The sequence below is a fragment of the Notamacropus eugenii genome, chromosome 7 (assembly GCF_028372415.1).
Source record: "Notamacropus eugenii isolate mMacEug1 chromosome 7, mMacEug1.pri_v2, whole genome shotgun sequence".
Taxonomy (NCBI): Eukaryota; Metazoa; Chordata; class Mammalia; order Diprotodontia; family Macropodidae; genus Notamacropus; species Notamacropus eugenii.
Window position 1 is genome coordinate 143,060,295 of NC_092878.1, and position 20,342 is coordinate 143,080,636.

Here is a 20,342-nt window from a genome sequence, read left to right on the forward strand (position 1 = left end):
TTGTTCTAATATTTAATAGTGCAGAGATTTGAAAGTCCACTTCCAGGAGTTTTGCATGGTGGTGTTTTAAGCTGACTGTTTGGTTGTCATTTTCCACTGATGAGTGGAAAAGAATAACCCTTTCATTTCCTTTAAATAAAGTGTAGTGAGGCTCACCTATATAGTGAGGCCCCATATGCTGTGAGGCCTATCACCTCATGCAGCGTGGAGGTATCATCAGGTGTAACTCAAAGGGGAGCAGAATAGATATCTCTAACCTTTTCTTCTCTTCCCCCACCACTCTTTCTCCATGGGAGACTTTAAGTCCTGCCTGGAAGGGAAGCAAGAGATTGGAGCCAGAGTTCCTCAGAGATATCTTTCCTCAGAGATAGGGGGATACTGGGTTAGAATTATATCTGTCTGTTCCCTTTGATATTATAGGTCCAGAGGATATGATCTGGTTCAGTCTAACTCTGATGTGTCATTATTAGGGGAAAAGATGACCCCAAGCTTTATATCTTAGACTTGAACCCTTTATCCCCAAATACAAATTCCACAACGAACAAACATTTTGTTGTTGAGTTGTTTCAATTGTATCCAACTCTTTCATGACCCTATTTGGGGTTTTCTTGGCCAAAGTGCTGTAGTGGTTTGCCATTTCCTTCTCTAGATCATTTTACAGATGAAGAAACTGAAGAAAACAGGACTAAATGACTTACCTGGGGTCACACAGGCCATATGTGAACTTGGGTCTCCTGACTCCCAGCCCAGTGCTTTATCAAATGCACCACCTAGTTGCCCTGAACACACATAGCAAACAAATCTATTTATTAAATCAGAGAAGGTGTACATAGGACAGACAATACAGAATGAAGAAACTCTCCCCTTAGCAGATTACTCCATTGAACTAGGAGAGTTCTAGCTCTCACCCAAGGGGTAACTCTCCATTGTCTCTGGAGTAGAAATCTAGGGATAAGGATAATGATCTCTTGTTTTTCCAGTCTTTTCCTTCAGCTACCTGAAGTGGGGTTGGCCTTTTACATTCTCCCCCTGAAGCTGGAGGCAGAAACTCTTATTGAAAACTCAAATACTTGATGAGAATGAAAACCTTTGTTCTCTACCAACTCTGCCCCTCCCCTCAAACAGGACAGAGATTTCACCTCCACTATTAAGCAGAGAGTCATAGAAAAATGGGCTTTAGATAGTGGAGTCAGGGCAACCTAGATTTAAACTCTACCTCAATTCTATCCTGTCTGGCAAATCACAGTTTTGTGGCCCCAGAAAACAATCTTTAAGACTGAACCTTGCAGAACTGGGCCATTGGTAGGGAAGTTTCCTCATCAGGGAATTCTGTACACTGATGCAATTGCATGTCCAGACCAGGCATTAAAACAAAACATTAAGTGATAGATGACATAAGCTACATTTTAAAGGTTTGGGACCTCTAGGTCCTCAAGTGAAGCCCTCTGACTAAATCCAAACTTAACAGAACAAATTCCCTTAATAAAAGGATGTGTGGCCTTGAGGCCACAGGTTCCCCACCCCTGGTTTAACTCCTGCTTTAGAGTCCATTCGTTCAATATGGGGTTTCTGAAAGTTCATGAAAAAAGAACCTTTATTTTCATGCATGTTTCCTTTAAGCAAAAATACAAAATGGAAAACCTTTTCCAAAAGAGGTCATTATTGCCAACTATACTGGGAAAAGTACTTTTTTCACGTGTGGTGATATTTATTTTATTTCTCAACTTCTCATTGTTTTATATGGTAGATTAAATTAAAATGTTCATAGTACTTTGAGTTCTCCATTGCCAGATGACCTTTCTTACATGATAATCCTGTTCTTTGCTTCAAACAAATGAACCATTGATCACAGAAACAAAATAAAGACACTTCTGATGCTTTTGGTTTCCAAATAATTAATGAAGAAATAAATGCTTCACTATGTGAGCTAATAAGTATCTTCATTTCCAGGGAGAAACTGTAGTAGTCAGTAAGATGATCAACTAGTAAGTGACCAAGAGCCTACTGAACCAATCGTTTTATGAGGTTCCCAACCATCAGCAAAAAACCTGCCCAACATTTTCCTTTTTTTTACCAACTCATAAAATTAATATTTAATGGATCTTTAATTTCATTAGGGTAGATATTGTTATAAGATCATAATCTCCAATGATTTAGAATGACTTAATTTTAAAGTCGAACAATATTGGTGTAAAAGAGATAGACTTTGTAGTAGTAAGAATTCTGAGATCACCAAATGATGTACAGTTTCCCAGATGTGATCCAGTCTGTCTTTCTCCTATTAAATTCCAAGACAAGGTCATATGCTGATCATAACTTACTATAACATAGGAAGACTTTAAATAAACAAAAAGGAAGTAAGAGAACAGCAGAGAGAGAGGAACAGGAGGCGATTCTTTACGGTTTATTTTCATTTTAGTTTTACCATTTCAGCACTGTGCTAGGGATCAGCTCCTACTTTCTTCCGTGTTAATCTGAGTTGGTGCCATATGGTACCTTACTCTTATAGAAACCAGTTGTTGCCAAACTCAGGTCATTCTTTAATTGTGAGCAAAGCTGGAAATGGCATTGTATCAACTGAGAAGTCAGAAAATTCTTTCCTTCTCTTGCTGACATTTTCTTTTTCTGGCATTTATAAGTAATCTTATCTTGAGAGATACCAAATCAGATAAAAGAAAGCTAATGCCAAGATTTTTAAATTCAACTCAAATTCTAAGAACTCAAAAAATAAAATAAAGTTTGGTGACCAGAACATATACTCTGACTTAACCATGAATAATTTCTGATTAAGAGATTAAATATCTTTGCCTCAATTTCTAGTCAGAAATAAATATGTCAAAATGGTAATTTTAAAGTAGATACAGTAAGTTTGATGATGGTATAAAGATTTTCTAGTGTCTATAATGTCTAATACTTAGCTGGCATAAATAAATAAAATAAAAGTTGAATTAATTACTAATATAATAAGATAAATTCTTTAAATAAAATACACTCCTAAAAATGAATTCATTGGATTCAGCCCATATGAAGTTGGAAAAAATTTCCCATTTCCCCTCCTTAAGGGCTACTATTTATATTTTCAGAAAAATATGCCAGATCAGTGCTTCTGTCCACACCCTAAAGAACAGACTACTTAAGCAATTACACTCCTGTGCAGTCCAGGACTTGGCAGAGTTGTCAATATATAGCAATAACATTTTATCACTAGGATTTCATTTCATCCTTTCAACAATATTGGAATTAGATGCTATTATTATCCTCATTTTACAGATGAGAAAAAAGATGAGCACAACAGAAGCTAATGCCTTGGATCAGTGTCTGAGATTAAATTTGAACTCTGATCCTCTTGACTACAGATCCATTATTCGATCTGCTGAGTTACCTTCTTGCCCCTAGATGCATCTTAGTTATCCCATGAAAGATGACCATACTGAAAGAGAAAGGAACTTGAAAGTGTGCCCTAAAATTGTAGGAGGTAACCTGGGAAAAGCACTGGATTTGGAAACAGAGGGAATACTAGGAGTCCAATATATACTGTTACCAATGTAGTTTGGGACCATTCAACTTCTCAGGGCTTTAATTTATTTATATGTAAAATGCCAGGGAAAGGTGTGTGTGTGTGTGTGTGTGTGTGTGTGTGTGTGTGTGTGTGTGTGTGTGAGAGAGAGAGAGAGAGAGAGAGAGAGAGAGAGAGAGAGAGAGAAGCACATTCTAATGGTCCCTTTTATCTCTAAATATGTGATCCTTTGATCAAGAAATGGGAGTAAGGGGAGAGGGAATGAAGCCAAGAAGGCAGAGTGAAGTGAGTATTTCTTTTGAACTCTTCCAGACCAACCCTCTAAATGACTTTTAAAAAGCAGATCAAATTAAATTTTGAGTAGGATAACAAACCAAGTCTCAGTGAGCCATTTTCCAGCCAAGGGTAACTTAGGAAAATGTAGGATTATTCAGGAGTGTGGTGTAGTACAAGCAACATTAGCTGTGTGGCTTGGAGGAGGCAGCAGCAACAGAAGTGGTAGCAGAACCAGTGATAGCACTGGAGGTGCTTAGGGATGGTAAAGGGATGAAACTGCTGATCAGAAAAAAGATTACAGGAGACTCTTGTGTTATCACTGAGCAGAGCACAATGCTACCATAAAAGTCAAAGTCAAGAAAAAGGTTGGGAAAAAATGTGCAAACAGAAAAAAAAAAGAAGAAGAAGAAGATTCAAACTCAGAAGAAGATAATGATTTGAAAATATCTATAGGCAAAAAGCCTTAAACAGAATGCAAATTGGACACAAGTACAACAAGAATTCCCAGAAGAGCTAAAGAAAGAAAATTTTTAAATAAAAAAATCTAACATAATCTACTGCATTTTCCTCTCAAGTGAAAGCAATCAGATAAATACATATGGCAAGGTTTATCCATACTGTGTGCCATCTGTTATATTGGTAGACTCAGGCATTTTTCCTGCCGCCTCTTTCTCATACAGTTCAGACAGCAGTATATACTCTCATGCCCACATTGGGAACCAAGCCCAACTTTAATATAAAGTTCAAAGTCAAGAAATATTTTGAAAAAAAAACGAGCAACTAACAACAACAAAAGAACCTGACCATAAAAATCTACTTGGTGAAGGGGAAGATAAATACACAAACTCAGAAAACAACACATGTCAAAAAAGCTACAAGCAAAGGATCAAAGAAAAAAAATGTGGAGTTTGACATAAGCCCAGCCAAGGATTCCTTGATGAGTTAAAAAAATTTTTCCAAAATCAAATAAGAGTAGTAGAGGAAAATTTGGGGAAAAATGAGAATGCTGTAAGAAAATTATGAAAAGACCAATCATTTTATGAAGACAGCTTATAAAAGAGGCACATAAAATGCTGGAAAAAATAATGACTTAAAAAATAGAATTGGCCAAATGGTAAAAGAGGAACAAAACATCTCTGATGAAAATAAATCCTTAAAAACCAGAATTGACCAAATAGAAAAAATGGTACAAAAGCTTACTGAAGAAATCAATTCCTCACAGAATGAAGCAGACCATTTACTTCTTGTTTGGTTTTATGGTTTATCTCACTCATTTTAATTCTTCTATTCAACATGACTAACGTGAAAATGTATTTAACAGGAATGTATGTGTAAAACTTATATAAGATGACACACCATCTTAGGGAGGGATTGAGGAGAGAGGGGGGACAAAGGGTAGGAAGAGGAAAAATCCAAGATATATGGAAAGGATTGTAGAACACTGAAAACAAAATAATTTTTATAAAAAGGCAAAGAAAAAACAATTCCTTAAAAATTAGAATTGGGCAAGTGGAAGCTAATGACTCCATGAGGCATCAAGAAACAATAAAACAATGAAAAAACAGAATACAATGAGAAATATCTCTTTAGAAAAACAATTCACCTGGAAAATAAATTGAGGAGAGATAATTTAAGAATCATTGAACTTCCTGAAAGCCAAGATTAAAAAAATCCTATGCATCATGTTTCAGGAAAGTATAAAGAAAAACTGCCCTGATATCCTAGAACTAAAGAGTGAAATAGAAATGGAAAGAAACCACCAATTACCTCTTGAAGGAGATCTCAAAGTAAAAACTCCCATGAATATTATAGTCAAATTCCAGAGCTCCCATGAAAAAGAGAAAATATTGCAAGCAGCCTGAAAGAGACCACTCAGATGTCATAGAGATTTTTAACTATTAGCAGCCTCCACATTAAAGGAATGAAAGACTTGGAATATAATATTCAGAAGGCAAATGATCTAGGATTACAACCAAGAATCACCTACCCAGCAACACTGAGTATAATGTTTCAAGGGGAAATGGATATTTAATGAAATTGGTACTTTCAAATATTCCTGATGAAAAGAACAGAGATGAATAAAAAACTGGACTTTCAAATTCAAGACCCAAGGTAAATATTTAAAAAAAAAATACAAAAGAGAAGATGATACATGTAACTCCTAAGAACATTATCATTATTCAGGCAGTTAGAAGTACTCTACATAGATAGAAGACATGGGAGTGAATAGATTATGTTAAGATTATCTCAAAAAAATGGATGGACAAGAAACAGGGATGCACTGGAAGAGGGAGGTGGGAGAAGAATGGAGAAATTTATCTCACTTTCATGCATTATTAGGCACTTAAGAAAGCTTTTACATTGGAGGGGGAAATGGGCGAGTAATGCTTGAACCTCATTCTTATCTGAATTGATTCAAAGAGAGAAGAATACACACACACACACACACACACACACACACACACACACTCCTATCTTATCCAACAGGGTAGTAAAAGGGAAAGAAGATGAGAGAAAGAGAGTGAATGATAAAAGGAGGGAGAATTAAGGGAGGCAATGGTCAGAGGCATAATAGACTTTTGAGAAGGGACAGAGTTAAAAAAATAGAGGGAGGGATAAACAAAATAACATAGGATGGAGGGAAATGAAGAGTTAATATAATCATGACTGTGAATATGACTAGGATGAAATCATCCATAAAACAAGCAGATAACAGATCAGATTAGAAACCAGAATCCAACAATGTATTGTTTACATTATGAAGCAGAATCTATTATACTTTAGCTAAAGTTTATAAAAAGGTAGTGGTAGATATCATGATCGGAGACAGAGCAAAAGCAAAAATAGACCTAATAAGCAGAGAAATTACATCTTGCTAAAAGGTACCATACACAATGAAGTAATAACAATACTATATATGTACCAAATAGCGTAGCAGCTAAATTCTTAAAGGAAAAGCTAACTGAGTTATAGAAAGAAATAGAAAGTGAAATTATAATGGTGGGGGACCTCAACTTTTTCTCTGAGTTAAATAAGTTTAGCCATAAAATAAATAAGAAGTTAAAAGAGATGATAGATGATAGATGATAGTCAAAGAGATGAAAAAGATGAATGGAAACAGAAAGGATGATACCCTTTCTTAGTTTCGCAAAAATGGACCATGTATTTGGGCATGAAAATCTCACAAACAAATGTAGGGAAGTAGAAATATTAGATGCACTCTGTTTTTGGACCATAATGTAATAAAAATTACATCTAATAAATGACCTTGGAAGCATAGATTAAAAATTAATCTATCCTAAGTAATTTAATCCTAAAGAATGAGTGAGTTAAAAAACAAATCATAGAAATAATCAATAACTTCATTAAAGATAATAACATTGAACTAGAAAACAAATCTTAGAAACAATCAATAATTTTATTAAAGATAATATACCAAAATTTGTGGGATGCAGCCAAAGCAATACTTACGGGAAATTTTATATCTCTAAATGAATATATGAATAAAAGAAAGGAAAAGCAGATCCATGAATTGGGCATGCAACTAAAAAAATACTAGAAAAAGAACAAATTATACATCCCCAATCAAAGATCAAAGTAGAAAACTTGAAAATCAAAAGAGAGATTAATGAAACTGAAAGGAAAAAAAACTCAGCCCATTGAACTAATAAATAAAGCTAAGTAGATAACCTTTAACTAATTTGACTTAAAAAAAGAAAGAAGAAAAGCAAATTACCAGTATCAAAAATGAAAAAGGTGAATACAACACCAATAATGAAGAAATTAAAGCAGTTTTAGGAATTGTTTTGCCCATCTATATGCCAGCAAAACTGACAAGCTCAGTGAAATGGATGAATATTTACAAATGTGTGAATTTCCCAGATGAACAGAAAAGGAACTGGAATACTTAAATAATCTTGTCTTAGAAATTTAAAAAATTGAACAAACCATAAATGAGTTCTCTGAGATGGATTTATAAGAGAATTCTATCAAACATTTAAGAAAAAAATCAATCCCAATCCCATAAAACAATCCCCTTTATGACACAAATATGGTTTGGATACCTAAAGAGGGAGAGCAGAATCACAGAAAGAAAACTATAAACCAGTTTCTGTAATGAAATTCTGTAATGTAAATGTAATTTCTGTAATGAAGACTGATGCAAAAATTTTAAATAAAATACTAACAATGAGATTATAACAATGTATCACAAAGATCAAACACTATGACCAGGTGGGATTTATGCAAGGAATTCAAATCTGGTTCAATATTAAGAAAACTATAAGCATAATTTATCATATCAATAAAAAAGCAACAAAAATCATATGACTATATCAAGAGATGCAGAAAAAGCTTTTTGAGAAAATATCTACTTCTATTAAAAACACTAGAGAGAATGGGAATAAATGGAGCTTTCTTTAAAATGATAAGCAGTTTCTAAAACCATTAGCAAGCATTATATGTAATGAGAATAAACCAAAAATCTTATATTAAGATCAAGAGTGAAGCAAGGATGCCCATTATCAATACTGTTATTCAATAATTTGTTAGAATAGCTGAGTTCACATTTAGCTTCAGAAACTTAGTAGTTGGGTGTCCTTGGCTAAGTCATTTGCCCTGTTTCCTCATCTGTAAAATGGAAATAATAGTATCCACCTTCTAGGATTATTGTCAAGAACAAATGAGATGATATGTGTGTGCCCCTTAAAACTATTATAATTTTTAGTATTGATCAAGCTCTATGTTCCAATATACTTATACAAAAACTTACATTATAAAGTTATATCAAGGTTATTATAATTTTATCATTAATTTGACATTACTATTTAGTATTATATTCCGTTAAACTGAACTGATCATTGAATTTCAGAACTATGTGATATAGTTACCCATGTTTAAATTTTATGGATCAACTTATAGAACCATTTGTAATAAAAAAAAAATGAATCATTCAATAAACATGCATTAAAAGCCTATGTGTTATCCACTATGCAGGGTACTGTGGATACAAAGACAAAAAGAAATTATCCCTTCCTTTAAGGAGCTTATGTTCTAACAGGGATAGCAACATGAGTGTGTGTGTGTGTGTGTGTGTGTGTGTGTGTGTGTGTGTGTGTGTGTGTGTTAGGACAGGGATAGGAACTGTATCTGTGATTGCATCTCCTAAAAGTGAATTGAGAGAGTAAAAATGCAGAGCGACACATACATTCTTGGTTATGTCCAATGCGGGCATTTGTTTTGCTTAATTATATTTATTTGTTGTAAACATTTTAGTTTTTTTTTCTTATCCATGGGGAATGAAGGTGAGAGGGAGAGAAAACAGATTTTTATCAAGATAAAACAAAATTGGAATGACAATAATATTGCTTTCCAGTTATATCAGAATTTTTTGTTAAATATATTATTATTTCCTAGGTAGTTTATAATTTGGGGTTTATCAAACATTGGATTATTTAGTTCAGTCTCTGATTCTTCTTTGTCTATTCTGTTCCACTGATGTGCTTTTCTATTTTTTAACCACCACCAAATGGCTTATGTGGTTATTGATTTCTTGTTTAGTTTAAAACTTTGAAAAACTATCCCACTTCATTGCTAACTTTTTAAAAATTATTTTCCTTGATATTTTAGATTCTTTTTTTGGTTCTTTAAAATAATTTTGTTATTTTACTTGCTCCATAATAAATCCTTTTGATAGTTTGATTGGCATTTACAAATTAACTTCAAAGAACCTTCATTTTTATTATATTGACAGAATACAGCCATAAACATTGGATAGTCCTTCAGAAACTTGTTATTCTTTATTTCTTTAAGAAGTGTTCCATACTTATATCTATCTAGATATCGAAAATATTTTGTTATATTTTGTCAGATATTTTTATGGATTTAGTGGTTATTTTGCATTGTACTTCCTTTTGTGTTACTGTCTCGGAATTTTTTTATAACTATTTAGGAATTCTGTTGATTTTTGTGGGTTTTGCAATTTTATTGAAGCTACTGTCTTAATTAGTTTCTTTACTGCTTTGTTAAGCTTTTCTAAGTAAGGAATTTGCTGTCATCAACAAACGAGGATAATTTTATTTTTTCTTTGCCTATCATAGTTTCATATGAACTAGAGTTAGTAGGGACCTTAAATATCAATTACTCTAACCCTTTCATTCATAAGGCACAGTGAAATTAAGTCTCTTTTGTTTATCTTATTGCTAGCATTTTTATAACTATGCCAAATAATGGGGAAGCAGGAAAAGGAGATAGTCTTTATTCACTCCTCTATTTATTAAGTCTCTAGTGCTTTCTCATTATATGTAATGCTAGCTTTTGGTTTTAGATAATACTTTTAATCTTAATTTTTTGAAGTTCCCTCTATGTTCCATACTTTTTTAGATTTTTTTTTTTTTACAAAAACAATCATTATACTTTTTCAAGATTTTTTTCTGTATTTATTGATACCATCATGTGGTTTTAAATGCTTTTGCTTTTATTTTGATTAATTATGTTGTTTTCCTAATCTTGAACTATCCTTTCATTCTTGATCATAGTGAGTTGCAGAAAACCAACAACATCTAGACACAATAATGCAGGATACTTTAATGTTTCTTTCTTAGAGCTGGACAAATCTAACAGAAATATAAACAAAAGGGAAAGTATGGACCTAAACAAACTCTTGGAAGATTTAAAGCCATCATCTAATTAAAGATTAATGCCATCTTCTTAATGTGACATGCTTAGCAGTACATGACACTGTAAAAATGCGTGTGTACATACATGCATATCATGTGTTCAAGCATAGAGAAATTGCAAATAAATGTTCAACAGTATGAGTGCTAAATGAAATCTTTTGACTATAATGCAATAAAATTTTAATCAGTAGAGGGAACACAATTAGAAGACACAGAATTAAATGAAGATTGAATAATGACTCAAGTCAACAAGCATTTATTTAGCACCTACAACACAAATGCTGAAGATGCAAAGAAAAGCAGAAAATAAAAAGAATCTTTGCTCTCAAGTAGCTCACAGTCTCATGAGGGAGACAACATATAAACAACTCTGTGCCAATAGGATATAGACACGATGAATTGGAGATAATCTTATAGAGAAGGCACTTGGATTAGAGGACCATGAAAGACTTTTTGCAGATGGAAGGACTTCAGCTGACATTTGAAGGAAGTCAGGGAATCCAGAAAGTGAAGATGAGGATGAAGAGCCTCATGCATGGGGATATCTAGGAAGTTGGGAGATGAAGAATAGTGTTTATAGATTAGCAAGGGGGTCAGTGTCACTGGACCGAGGTTTATGTGAAGGGGGATAAGGAGTAAGAACACTGGAAAGGAAGGAAGAGGCCAAGTTGTGAGGGTCTTTAAAAAATAAACAGCGGGTTTTTATATTTGATTCTTAGGTAATAGGAAGCCACCAGAATCTATTGAATGAGAATGGGGTTGTATGTGTGAATGAAATCCTTAAGACTGAGTGGGTCAAAGAACAACCTTAGAAATAATGATGATGAAATAACGTGCCAGAATTTCTGGGATGCTGTTAAAGTAGTCCTTATAGGAAAGATTGTGTCCCTAAAATAAATACATTAGCAAAATAGAAAAGGAAAAGTAAATGACATCGTGTTAAATTTGGGAGGCAAACTAGGTGGCACAGTGGATAAAATGATGGGCCTGGAGTCAGGAAGACTCACTTGGTGAGTTTACATCTGGTCTCAGACACTTTCTAGCCATGTGAACTTGGGCAAGTCACTTAACCCTGTTGGCCTCAGTTTCCTCATCTGGAAAATGAATTGGCCAACCACTCCAGTACCTGTGCCAAGAAAACCCCAAATGGAGTCATAAAGAATTGGGCATAACTGAAAAATGTCTGAACAACATTCAATTTTTAAAAATAGAAAAAGAGTAAATAAAGACAAAAATATGTGCAAAAGAAAGTTTTAAAATGAGAGGAAAATAATTAAATTGTAATTGAAGAACACACAACATCAATGTTTTTCTTCATGTAGATAGATCCCTGCTCTAGGGGAAACATTTCTTATATATTTCTCTGGGGTGTGTTTTGGATATGTTTTCTTAGGGAGAATATGTGGAAGTCTTTCAATTCACCTTATGCATTATTTAAGAGGCTGAATTCCTATGATTTCCTTTGTCATTAATTTTGCATTTTGTGTTTTGCTTGTGATCACTGTAGTGCTGCGTATGATGCTGTCCTTGACAGAAATGTGGCCATTAAGAAGCTCAGCAGACCATTTCAGAACCAAACTCATGCCAAACGAGCTTATAGGGAGCTGGTCCTCATGAAGTGTGTGAATCATAAAAATGTGAGTTTTCTTTTGCTGTTTGGTCTGGAAACTTGGTTTATTAAGAGAGAGAAAAATGAAGAGGGAGAAAAAATGGGAAACTGCTTTACTCTATGGCTCCCATAATTTAACATCATTTTTCCTATCTGTATATTATATTTAGTTTCACTACCCTCATGATGGCTTTTTGTATTAAAATTCTTTAAAAACTATATGGTATTGAATGATTAATCTCATGGACATCCCCTCATAATGAAATTAACCTTCTTTGATTAATCTGTTCCATATGACCAGTATAACCTTATAAACTTCAAAGTCGTAGGCTATTTATTTTCTATAAAACCAGTTGTGTCATCAGCAGAAACTATGATGGATTTCTTCCTTAGTTCTAGCCCATTGTGCTGGCTTCCTACTTTTTCATGTACACTTTTTGATTCAGAAAGTTACTTATAATACAATAACATATTACATAGCGCTGTAGTACAGGATGAGAGATGTAATTTTTTTTTATAATCACTGAGAAAGTTGCTACCATGTAGCAACTATTAAGAACAGGATAAGAGATATAATTATTTTTATAATCACTGAGTAAATTGCTATCATGTTATACAGAGTTTTCTCCAAATCTTTGTAATCCAGATTGCTGCTACAATAGCACGTTTTGCACAAGTTTTGTCCCTCTTGTATTAAGGATAACTGATAATCATACATTATATAGCTGTTGAAATACTTGAAACAACTTTTCATCTGTATGCAATTCACAGTGAAGGCTGGTGTGAAAAATGGTATTTTCTTTCATACAAGAATTCTGAGTTTTGGTGATGACATTCCTAGAATTTTGGGGAGGAGTCTTTTTATGAGGTGATTATTTTATCCTCAATTTCTAAAAGATCTAGGCAGTTTTCATTTATGATTTCCTGAAATATGGTGACCAAATTTCTGTTTTTCTCATTGACTGTGTATTGATTTCATTAAAGTTTATTCATTCTTAAATTGTTCCTCCTTAACTTCTTTTCCAGGTCATTCATTTTTCTTATCAGCTATTTTGCATTTTCATCTATTTTTGAATTTTTCAACTTTTTTCTAATTTTTGTGGGGGGGATCGAGAAGCTTTCTTTCATAGAGTAATTAATTTTTGTTTGATCTATTTTCATTTTCATGGAGTTCATTTTTGGTTATGGTTTACTATTTTCTCTTCTAAACTCTTTATTCTCCTTTCAATTATTTAATCCAGAGCTTTATTTCAGTTTTTAAAAAAATCTTTTTTCATTTTTTCTAGGTATTCATTTGGAGTCCTTGTGGAAATGCATCTTTTTCCTTTGAGTCTTTTCTTATAGTTTTGATGGCGTTACTTACTTCTTTTGGGGGGAAATCTCTAGATTTGCAAAAAAATGTTGATACTAGCTGGTATTTAATTTATTCATGTCAGAACTTTAATTCTTCAATTGGGGTTTTATGCCAGGACCAGGGTGGAGTGATTAGTCCTGCTTTAATTTACCTTGGCTCTCTAGTTCAAGGTATGTGTCCACTTTCTGGGATTAAGTCCCTCTTGATCTTTGAGGATCATGCTGAATCTTCAAGGCATTCTCAGGTCTCTCAGGACAAAGCATGAGGGATCTTCGAGTCCCTGTTTTGGTAGTGGTAACACAATACCAGTCATTGCCTGCTGATTCTCTACAGGGCCTCAAGTATGACTTTCCAAGAATCCTGGTGCTATCTTGTAGCCTTGTGACCTCGAGACACAAAGCCTTGAAGGATATATCTCCCCGGCCTATAGATTTGTTAACATTGGGAGGCTACCCTGAAATGGCATTGCCTTTGTTGGTAGCCTCTTCTCCTGTTGCCTTTGGGATTTTGGATGACCTCTTATGCTGTCCTAGAGTAGAATGTGGCCCTTACTAGAGATTATCATTGAATTTCTTGATTTTTATTTTGTCTGGTGTGAACTTCAGGTTTTTGCTGAAATACACACATGGGAGCTGGGTAGTCAACCTTTTGTTTAAGAAGCCATTTGATAGGAAATCCCAAAAAATTTGTATGAAAATACCAGGTTCTTACTTTATTTTGTGTTGTGTCCTGAAGTATCTGAAGCATATCTTGGCCATAATGGTGGTTATCTCTTATTCTCCAGGTTTTAGGCGTAATATTGAGAAGCCTTGTTTTCTAGCACTGTAGCTCCTAACTCCCCACTGGTATGCTCTCCATTAATAATGTATCAGCCAGATTAAATTAGATTTTAGAAAAGATACTCGCTAAGAATGTAGAAAGAACACCTGTCACAAAACATTTCTCCAAAAAGTCTAGGGTACACTATCCTACAAGAACGTATAGATCAGATGTACAGGAAGAGTGGGTTCAAGGTGCATGGTAATGAGTCACACATGTAAGTGTGGGAGTGAGGGGATAGTTCATAATTCTTGGTGCTCTATGCCCCAGAAAACATTTCTTGAGTCTGTTTTAGGCATACTCTGGTGCATGGGGTTATGTGCCTTAAATAACTTTTCCATATATTATCTTCATCAATGTCTTATATACTAGACAAAACTTATATAAAACTAGGTTAATAAAAGAAAGAAGACAAAAATTAAGAAACAAGAAAGGAAAATTGACCTTAGTTTTTTCCCTTGACGCATTTTGATAAATTTCCCATTTTAATTAACCATTGATATCATCCAAGAAGAGAAGCAATTAATAGACACATTTTATTTTTATCTCTATGCCACACACTCCATATGAGCTTTAGTGTAAGTGGTGAAGCAGATTATTCCCCATATAATCCTTTTTTAACTACAGCAGTCTGTGGTTCTTTTGAAGGAAAAACCTACTTCTTTCTTAAGTCCATGGAGAACTTATTTCTGTTCTTCTAGCACTCAAATTTTGTGGTAGTCATGTAGAGAAATCTTGAATTATTTTTCCGTAAAATCAGTTTTTCTATTTCTTTCCAAATGTGTATTTTGATTTTTGGTAATAGAGTGCACATAAAAAAAGTTCAGAACAAAAATTCTTGCTGAATAAATTTCAAATGTGAATGTCTTGCTTCTTTCTTTTCAGATTATCAGTTTATTAAATGTCTTCACACCGCAGAAATCACTGGAAGAGTTCCAAGATGTGTAAGTAAACAAGAGTAATTAAGTTCAATACATGATGGGAAATATAGAACTTAATGATAAGAGAAAGACAGTGATTCACAATCAGTAAGCAGGTGCTATTATTTCCAGATTATGTTTTAAAAATGGAAAAGAGGTTAAGGGGTTGGTTTTGAATGAAAGAAAACACAATATGAGCATCATATGGTTCTTCTTTTCCCTGTTTGTTTGGAGAACACTCATGATGATAGCATTCTATCATTTAGGGCACAGAACATTGAAATAATGTTCAGGAAACCTGAATTCCAGACCCAGTTGTTACCTATTTTAAAAATGTATACATAATGATTGCTAAATTTTCTCCCAGTTTTAAGACCTACAACATTTAGCGTTTGGTCTTAGCTAAGTCACTTCATCTATCTGAGCCTCAGTTGTTTTGGTTATAAAATGAGGTAAATAATGCCTGACCTATCTATCTGAAAGAATTGTGATGATCAAATGAGATAATATAGATACACATATTTTTGAAAGCTGTAAATTCCTACAAAAAGATAAGGTGTGATTATTAACTGGAAATTACTTTTAAAAACTAATATGTGATGTGGACTCTAAGAAATGTGCCGATTCATTCTAAGAAAATTTCTCAGAGAGACTTTCCTCTATTTTTCTACTTTGATTTTGTTATGCTATTTAGATATTTAGGAAGAATGAGGAAAAGGAAGCAAATATCTCTCTGGCACATCATATAGCACAGGGGGCAGGCACGCTCTGGAATGTGGATCCCTTAGGCAAGCTGCCCCAGTTTCAAGGCTGTCTGAGTTATCCCCTCATAAACCTCATGAGGACCCATCAACATGTTTACTGTTTTAAATCAGTCAGAAGACATAATTGATTTAAAATAAAGGCATTTAATGAAGCAGCACAGCAAGAAAATGTTTCCTGCCTAAACCTGGGGCATACTTTCCCCAAAATACATATATTAACAGTGAAAGAGTTGGGACACCTAGGGGACATGTATGAAAGGGCACACATGAAAGAAACTTATGTAGTCACAGTGAGTTTGTGGGAAGGCATACAAATAGGGACCATGTTTGACCAAGGCTCATCCTTGAAGGAGAAGCTAATGCTTCTGATATGATAAGGTCATCGATGTCTTCTGATGATTTCCTCATGTTGGGTCAGCACCCATTGTGTTTGGTATGTTGTAGACTCTCTACTCAGTCATTTGGTCAATTTATTAAGCGCCTATTATGTATCAAGTACTGTGCTAAAAGGCAAAAAAATAGTTCCTGCTCTTCTCCACAACCTAATTGTGGAGACAGTTATGAACTATATATATATATATATATATATGTATATATATATATATATATATATACATATATATATATATACATATATATACACATATACATATATACACAGATACATATATTATATATACATATATACACACACATATATATTATATATATATATATATATACACACACATACATATATATGTATATATATGACAAATTGGGGATTATCAACAGAGGATGGGTACCGTGACAAAAATGGAGCAGAAAATGCCCACTTGTAAAACATGAGGCTCTAGCAGAGACTTGAACAACACCTCTGAAGCCAGGAGCCAGAGATGAAGAGATGGTGGCAGAAGGCATTTGGGTAATGTGAGATGAGGGGGAACGAATTCTTGGTGAATACTCTCAATTTTTTTTCAGTGAAATATTAGGTAAGATTCTTAGCTGAGAAAGTAGGGAGAGGGGAAGGGAATCTGTAGGAGGCTTGAGGAGGGATGAAAGTATTTGGAAGAGCTGCCGTCGTTAGTGGGACAATGAGTCAAATAGAAAGCTGTGAATTTGTGGGTGAGATGTGTCATTATTGCTGATTCATGTACCACTAAGGTAGGTCCTTTGGAATTGACGTACACTTTCTCTGTTTCTAGCTTCTACCTGCATTTGGAATCCCCAAATGAGCCAACTATCTTTTCTTTATACTCCTATTTCAGACACTTCCACTACAATTTCCTTCTAGAATATTACGATATTCGGAAGATAAACTTCATTCATTAAAGTTTAATGTTCGCAAAAACTAAAAAGAGCTTTTCAAATAGCTTTGTAACTCACTTCCGAGTGTCCTCTGCCTTATCTTTCTTAGCTTAGAGCTCAGAATTTTAAAAAACAGCAAAAAGGACGGAATGAAAAATGAGGCAGAACTGACTTTGTGCAGGTGCCAACTGGCAGCTCTGTTATTCACTATTCACTTCTGGCTCACAGAGCCCAACCCTAACGTAAGGTCCCAAATCAAGAAGTAACCTGGAAGAATGAGGTAACAAACAAAAAAAAGAATGCCATCATAAAAAGCCATCGTGGCAATAAGGATACAGACCCCAAAGGAGAGAATAAATCCATCTTCCAAGCAAAGATTCAAAGAAAAACAGCTTGGGTAGAATCCAACCAAAATTCCTATGAGAGATGAAGCAAGATTTTTTCAGTGCTAAAAATGATTTTAAATACCAAATTAGAGGAAGGGGAGAAGGGGAAAAGAAATGAGAACTATGGGAAAAAAAGATTTGGAATGAGAATGAATAACTTGGCACTAGGACAAAATCTTACCCAGGGAAAAACATTCCCTGAAAATTAAAATGAACTAAATAGAAGATAATGATTTCATTAGACAAAATGAAAAAGAAATAGTAATACAAAGTCAAATTATGAGAAAATACAAATGAAATTTAACATATCTCATAGCAAGAACAACTGACCTGGAAAACAGTACAAAGACCAAAAAATTAGGAATGATTGAACTACTCAGAAGGAATGGAAAAAAGGTCTAGACACCTTCTTTTAAGAAATCATAATTGAAACTGCTCAGACCTCTTAGAACCAGTGGACAAATAGAATTAGAAAGGATCCACTGGTCATTTCCTGAAACAAACAACAAAATGAAAACTCCCAAGAATATTATAGCCCAATCCAGAGTTTATAATTCAAAGAAAAAACATAGCAAACATCTGAGGATTGTCAAGGAGGCAGGATTATACAAGATTTATCAGGCACCTCTAAAAAGCAGCCGAGAGCTTGGAATATGATATTACAGAATGAAAAGCATATAAAAGAGGAATATTTAGGAAAACAAAATAAAATTTAACTTGAAAAAGAAAAACAGGAACGTCACATACTCGGTTTTTGGACCAGAGAAAAAAATCCTTAGCTGTTTTCTTTGTGATAGGAGGACTTGCCTGTCCTCAGAACTTTATAAGCCTCCAAAAGGGGAAATCCTTATCTTTGAGAATCAAGATTTGAATAGAGGTAAAGGAATAAAAATATTACCTCAGTACAGTTAATTCTAGATATCATCCAAATTCAATGATTTGTTTCAAATATAGACACACACACACACACACACACACACACACACACACAACCACAGCAAGCCTTTCCAGGATTTGAGCCATGACCTGTGTATCTCACATAGACTTTCCCCCAGGGAGCGATTTTAACTTTTCTTCCTGTTTCTAATCCTAAGAAGCAGATATACTGAAAGAGACAGGTAATAAGGAGATGAATTCAGCATTAACTAAAATGATGCTTCTCTTGACAGATCTAGGTTTGTGGTACTGGTAGTCACTGTAATTTCATTCTTAGAATGAATGTCCTTAGAATGAATGTCCTTCATTTGCTGATTAGCAGAACTGGAAAGTTCAAATGAGTAGTGATTTCATAAAAGATTATAATGTGATTAATATGACTGTGTTAGTATTTCAACCATTTTTAAGAACTGATTTCTCTATTTCATAATCTGGTCATAACATTGAGGATTTATTCTTTAGTTACCTTGTCATGGAATTGATGGATGCAAACTTGTGTCAGGTAATTCAAATGGAATTGGATCACGAGCGCATGTCTTACCTCCTGTACCAAATGCTGTGTGGCATCAAGCACCTTCACTCTGCCGGGATCATCCACAGGGTAAGAATCCATAATTGCTAAATGTGAATAAGTCACTTCTGAATTACAAAGAAGAGATGGAATGCTTAGGAAGGGAGCAGATAATAATTATGGATTTTCTTAGCACCAGTAAAGCTGTGATTAAGCAGCATGAACCCTTTCCCATGTTTACAAGAGAAACAAAAACAAAATAATGATTATACCAGCGATCATATTTTCTGCTATTTATCATCTCCTTGAGAGTCAGTCTCTCCAGTCAGGTTTTGAAGGTATCTCTTTCTTCCCAGTTACTTGACTGACAGAGATTATTGGTGTTATTGAAATGAGAGAGATTTCTCACAGAACGAAGTGAGCTGCCTGCGTTTGCTCTTTTCTTAACACTTGATCAGAAATAGAAGCTGTCAGGTGTCCCCATGTGGCTACATGGAGAAACCTAAAGGATGACAATAAATTAGATAGGATACAAGCCCATTTTTCCCCCCAGAAGGAGCTCTAATTTTTTTTAAGTATACAGAGATAACAGGGAATTTCTTTTCAGGATGTAAAGATGCTCTTGAAGGCATTTTTTAAGAAGGATAAACTATTGCAAAAAAGAATCATAAAATAGTATGGCAGAAACTAGGTCTAGACCAACATCTCACACTGTATATACCAAGATAAGATTAAAATGGTTATGTGATTTAGACATAAAGGGTGATACCATAAGCAAATTAGGAGAGCAAGGAATAATTTATCTATCAGATGTATGGAGAAAGGAAGAATTTACGACCCATTAGGAGATAGAAAGCATTATGAGATATAAAATGGATCATTTTGATTACATTAAATTAAAAAGGTTTTGCAGAACAAAAAATAATAATACATTTTATTTTCTTCTCAGTTCTGTATAGCATCTTAAATTAGATGCTAAGGTACTAGGTACTCCATAAGTGTAACTGACCAAATTACCATGCAAATTTGGCAGAAGGAAATAATATTCTCAGTATTGTTGGCTTTTTCTGCTTTGTTCCTTTTGGCAGGATTTAAAGCCCAGTAACATTGTGGTGAAGTCTGACTGCACATTGAAAATTCTGGACTTTGGACTGGCCAGGACTGCTGGCACAAGCTTCATGATGACTCCATATGTGGTGACACGTTATTACAGGGCACCAGAAGTCATCCTGGGAATGGGCTACAAAGAGAATGGTAGGCTAACCCAACAAATACAGCAAGGGAAA

At 34.3% G+C, this 20,342-nt stretch overlaps 1 protein-coding gene across 3 annotated transcripts in view; it reads left to right on the top strand.

Moving 5' to 3' along the window:
* Nucleotides 1-20,342, top strand: part of MAPK10 (mitogen-activated protein kinase 10) — a 162,507-nt gene that overhangs the window by 90,082 nt on the left and 52,083 nt on the right. For all 3 annotated transcript variants that reach the window (XM_072622756.1, XM_072622755.1, XM_072622757.1), the window contains exons 6-9: nucleotides 11,978-12,107; nucleotides 15,138-15,196; nucleotides 19,008-19,146; nucleotides 20,145-20,310. In XM_072622756.1, the coding sequence (XP_072478857.1) occupies nucleotides 11,978-12,107; nucleotides 15,138-15,196; nucleotides 19,008-19,146; nucleotides 20,145-20,310 (494 nt within the window). The remainder of the gene's footprint in view (nucleotides 1-11,977; nucleotides 12,108-15,137; nucleotides 15,197-19,007; nucleotides 19,147-20,144; nucleotides 20,311-20,342) is intronic.